The following is a 5774-nucleotide window of genomic DNA, read 5'->3' as shown; positions in this document are numbered from 1 at the left end:
CAAATGATACTTTGAATATTACATGTTAATAACTTGATTGGAATTATAACCTTGAATTGACAGTTTGATACTTTGAAAATTTTGAGCCAGCCCTACCCCCAAGGGCTGTAGGGTGAGGCTCAAAGGAGTCAATGTGCTAAAATTTCTTCATTTTCCTTGGTTAGAATCAGAGGTGCTAGTTTCAAATCCTTTTTAGTCTGAAATCTGTTTGCTAGATATTGAATATGGTGGTTTTATTGTTTTTTGTCACTTTGAATAATATTTCTGTTCATGTTAAAAACAAAATCAACTCTCTGTATAAATATATCAGGTGACCGTTAAGGCCCATGGGCCTCTTGGTGTTTTTTTATATCTTAACAGTAAAAACTTCTTTATAATTCCCCTATTTGTCCAAAAAGTGTTGCCAATATACCGGGGTTTTAGTGAAACATTGCAGTATACATATAAGAAATTGTTTAGAAAACAGGAGAAATGGGGTTGATCTATCTTGGCAGTAAGCAAGGGCGCACATGAAATCAGAGCCATTATATGGAGGTTTAAGTGTACTGCAAATGAACATTTATACCGCCATCAATATTTCTTTACCAAGATTCAGCCTCCAACTTTGAGCTTTGCCTACAGACTTGCCTTTAAAATAAGCACTGTGTGTGACATTTGCATTCAAATTAATACACACATCGAGAACTTGAATCAAAAGTCCATCACAAGATATGGTATTGCAGACAGAGACATCCCATGTCATACCCCATACTAGATTTTTCTATCTTATCCAATTTGTCTGGTACCTTTACACGACGTTTCGCAGAAGTTTTAAACTGCAATGTATTCATCCGCGCGTTAAAGGCTTGAAATTGACAATCTGCATTAAAAATATTCTGTTTTGTCGTTATACGTATTGTTTTGATGTTGTAAGATATCTGATGTTGTAGATAAAATATGATCTACACAGTAAAATACATACTCTTCTAAGTAAGGACGGACTACATCTTTATGCGGAAGCATGCAAATGTATCTTTAGTAGTGAAGAGGCCATTTTATTAGTCCTTGTTATTTCACTATAAAGAAGATAAAAAGAACCTCATCTATACAGCCATTAAGAAGTATTTTAAAGACATGTAGCTACACAGGGAAGCAAATACATGTATAAGCAAGTTGACCTTTGACCTCGGTGATTTTGACCCTAAAGCACAGATCATGCAAAAAGCTATGTTCAACATTCACATGTGATGTCTATGACTATGTTTTACATTTTACAACAAGTAACAAAAAGGTTAAGCTATTTCAAAACATCTTCTAACTAATAAATGAAGTTCATGACAAAAAAAACTACAATTTGCTTTGACTTCAATTTTTGACCTTGTTTGACCGTGTGAGGTTCTCAAAAATACCCCAAAGCATATGTATATGCCTCCTTGGTACGGTGCAAATGTGATGGTAAAGATGGAAATATGTGTTCAAGAAGTCACATAAAAATATTTTCAATGGTCAAGAAGTAATGCCTCTATCAAGATATGTAAAAAGGCTGGTAGAATATTGTAGTTTGACCTCAAGTTGTGACCCCAAATCACACCTCTTACAGATGTGTACAAGTTTCATTAACCTTTTTCATCTAAGAAATGTTCATGTTGTTTCCCTTTTTGTTTTGTTATATATATCTGGTTGCATTACAGTTACTTATTGAATGACTTGTACACAAATATCTGCTTGACACCCAGCATTTCCTTGAAGTACTCGGATAAACCTTTTTGTTGAGATATATATTGTTCATGCTGATTACTAAAATGTAGTACGACTGAAAATTAGAATTAGAACCATGAAAATTAATACATCTATAAAAAAAAATTGAAAATGGTAATTCACCTGTAATTAACATTTTACTTTGTGTTACAATTTACTTTATAACATAAACATTTTGAGAAAGTTAGTTTGTGGTTTTATACTAAACCTTGTTGACAAACTTTTTGCAGTCAGCAGGTTTATATTCAGTATTGCAGCCAGAAAAATGTTAAATATTAAAACACAAATGCAGGTTTCCTGTTATACAATGTTGAGCTCTTATTATTGATATATGAATTTGTTAAAAGTATTTGTCACAGTGGTGAACCATTGAGCTGTTTGTTATTAACTCGACCAGCACAGCACCTTATAATACATGTATGTAGTTCTAGGTTCGACTCCAAGCATAGGCCTATGGAAAAAATACCATAGCTTTTTGTTTTAATTACTTCCCATTTAGGAACCTTAAGCTTGGTAATTAATGTAGACAATTCCTTCCTGCCTAACCAGTAATAAGCGACTTGGTGGTTCATCGACTCCATTTTGCAGGTGTAAGGGAAGCAACTCTCGAAAAGATTCAACAGTTTTATTTTTCATATCACAGACTTTTTTTCACACTGAAAATTCTAAAACAGATGTCAAAGCTACAAGAACGAATGCAGGAATCATCAAATGTAGGTAATTGAATGTAACAAATAACTTTAAAAAAAGATACTGATAAGTCTAAAACAATTATAGATGAATATTATTCATTATCACAGTTTCAATTTTATCACAGTCCATAAGGCAGTTTTTCTGTCGAAGGAGGGATGTGGTCGACGTGATGGTGGCACACAGTGGGCAGTTTGGTGTCCTCGTTACAGGGGCTAGCTGACCAGTGGCTATCCCACTCAATCCTATACTGGTTACACATCTCACCTTCCCGTCCGGCAGGTGGATCCGTCATGTAGTTTTCATAAAAAACGGAGTCGCCACTATTTTCCCAGTACCATTTTTTGGCGTCCGGGTTATAAATCATGGCTGACAACCATACACTGGGTACCTCTGCTCGCGTCACTGCTGGTCAACAGAAAAATGGAACTTACTCATTAAAACAACACAAGACGTACAACATCAGAGTTTACAAAGAAAAGAAAATGTTCCAAAAATGCAATAGAAGTATAAAACAATTCTTCAAATGATATTTTCTACCAGATAAATTATACCAATTAGAAAGTATAACAACAGAGTATAACGTTTTTGTAAGAAATGTTACGAGATAGATCAAAATATTTAGCATCAAACTTGTGACGGAGAAGATACATATTACAACATTGTCTATAGTAAGACAATTGGTAGATCACATGTCAAGTGTTCTATCAGTAACATCCTCGATACTCCATGCTCACTTTCGCTCTCTGCACCCCTGGAAAATGCTATGACCTTAAGCTTGTGGATGGGACTAGAAGATCAAAAACATCTCGCAGGTCGCATAACAGTAAAATTGACTGGCTTTGAAGTGGGGTGTTGCTCCTCTGTGATCTTCAAAGGACAGGTACCAGCCTAGCGAATGGTCAGGTGTTTTTACCTGCTACTAATCAAATAGCTAGCCGCCTGCCTTGAATTTTGCTACGACATATTCCAGGGGTGCAGAGAGCGACAGTGAGCATAACCCCTGGAGTATCGAGGATGGTCAATAATCACTCGGTGCATGCTTTACTTTCCACTAGATAATATGAAATACACCCTTTTACTGTCCAAAAAATATATTTGTGCTAAATATAGTTTGGCCCGAGGGCTAATATTAGAGTCTCGGGTTGATACTGGGTGCGATGTGGAAAAAGGCATGTTTTATTCTGTTTATTACATACTTACTTGTAAAATATGGATATATCTACTATCTTATGATCTATTTTTCTTTTGAAATATTGAAAAACGAAAAAAAAAATCATAAAAAGGGGTGTGATACGGGTTTTGCGGGCTGATACGGAAAGGGCCGATACAGGTTTTGGGGTGTGATTCGGTGAGGGTTGATATGGGTTAGAGCAATTGTGTCGTATCGCATATACAAAAACCCCGTATTTATTAGTAAGTATGTAATACGTAAATATAAATAACTAAGGATGATCACAAAGTTGTGATGTGAAAATATTTCAAAACACCTTTTAAGGCTGTAAAAGGTAGCCTCACATAGAACTATCTGAAATTTAAAAAAAGTTACTAACAGATAAAAAGAAATAGCACAATAACAGTATAATTATCCTACTGCTGGACTATTTCAAACTCAAAATGTTAAAGTCTCACACATATTAATTCAATATTAAAGAATCTACAGGTATAAAATGACTTTTAACTTTTAAAACTTTTAACATGCCTCTTAACGGAAGTTCAGTGTCAGAAAAATCAGAAAAAAATCTCATACGATCCATTGGACTCTTGCTGTTTAGTAATCGACTTCTGGTCCCCTGTCACCGCATGCAACGTCTTCCAGACTTACAAGTGCTGTACCTATATATATGTGTGTATCACTGTATGGACGTTAGTCAATACGTATCTTTCTCCGGGACACGATTTCCGTTACAAGCATCAGTGATGCTAGTGTGTGGGAAAAACAGAGGTTTGGTAGCGATGTTTAATCATCCCGAAACATTAACTCCTTGAAAAAAACCTGCTGCATGTGTTGGTGAAACAATAAACACCCCGTCACAAGCCATGTGCAGACGGCACCTTGTGGCAATTAGCTGTGGTGTAAACCGAGGTTCGTACAATGCATATACAGTTTTCATTAATTTGTTTAAATTGCTACATAGGGAGTTCCGCAGAACTGGTTTTTTCTTTCATCAGATTTTGTTTTGGTTGCAGACGGAGGCTGAGAACAATTACATGTGAACATGACTTCATCCCCCCATCCTCCTTCTCCCTCATTCAGCTTACTTCTATAATTACTCCCAGCAGTGGCTGTCATAAACATGCAGCAATCTGTCAACAGGCATGTTGTTTGGATTTCATATTTTCTGTAATTATGGCTGGTGTACAATTAAATTGATCCCACAAGCATCAGTAACTAAACAGACTTTAGTATAAAGTCTACAAATAAGCAAAAAACTAACGCGTCTCTTAGCCAGGAACAGCCCGCATCACATTTCTTTTTACCGAACACAAGCGTATTGTCTATATTTAAAATTACAGTGACCTTGACCTTTGACTCTGGACATCAAAATTAGGAACTCATTTGAAATGATGTACAGTAGCAAATAACAATGTTCCATAAAAATTAGGCTGAAAAGGAGGACAAGTCTAGAATGACAATCTTTTCTAATTTTAGCAACAGTAACCTTGACTTTAGCCAAAAGACCCTAAAATGTAAGCTCATTCGAGGTAAGGATCTTAGTTCTTAACCTTTCTATGAAGTTACATCCAAATAAAAAAATCATGGATGACAATAGCAGAATGATGCCAACTGAACGAGAGACATACATACACCAGAGTAGACTGTAGACGCGGCGAACTACTACAGGTCTCCCCTTTTCATGGCATTATCAATGACAGCAAGAATTCTAAGAATCCTATCCTAGAGATATCAACTCTAATGGCACTTATATTGACATCTAAGACAATCACATAAAAAACAACAGAACTTAAAGAACCATGGAAAAGCCAAGCCCCCTTCTTCAGCTTTAGTGTTTCATAAATATAAGATATTTCCAAATATTGTAAAGCACAGATATATCTGAGAGTTCTGAGATGCATTTATATCATAGCGTTACTCTCAGGTGCAAGAGTTATCTAATTTCACAGCTAGGTAGATTGGAACAACAAGACAAGAGGCCCAAGGGCCTTAGCGGTCACCTGAGTTATATCATAGGTACTGGTAGCTTTATTTTATTGTTTAGATGTGATGTGGAAATCAGCATGTAAACTAAGTGAAATACAATACTTGTCATGTCATCAATGGATAAGAATTTGAAAATATTGGTAAATGTTCCCTTTGGGGCCCCGCCCTAGCCCCTGGGGATGGG

At 36.0% G+C, this 5774-nt stretch overlaps 1 protein-coding gene across 2 annotated transcripts in view; it reads right to left on the bottom strand.

Moving 5' to 3' along the window:
- Positions 1-2348: 2348 nt before the first annotated feature.
- LOC110440600 overlaps positions 2349-5774 on the bottom strand; it is a 25686-nt gene continuing 22260 nt past the window's right edge. Inside the window, exon 15 of one of the 2 annotated variants that reach the window (XM_021483751.1) lies at positions 2349-2835. In XM_021483751.1, coding sequence (XP_021339426.1) covers positions 2549-2835 — 287 coding nt within the window. In that variant the 3' untranslated portion in view covers positions 2349-2548. The remainder of the gene's footprint in view (positions 2836-5774) is intronic. The other variant, XM_021483752.1, reaches the window with a different exon arrangement.

This window comes from Mizuhopecten yessoensis, unplaced genomic scaffold (genome assembly GCF_002113885.1).
Source record: "Mizuhopecten yessoensis strain PY_sf001 unplaced genomic scaffold, ASM211388v2 scaffold11185, whole genome shotgun sequence".
In the NCBI taxonomy this organism is placed as follows: Eukaryota; Metazoa; Mollusca; class Bivalvia; order Pectinida; family Pectinidae; genus Mizuhopecten; species Mizuhopecten yessoensis.
This window is presented reverse-complemented; position numbering and strand designations above follow the sequence as displayed.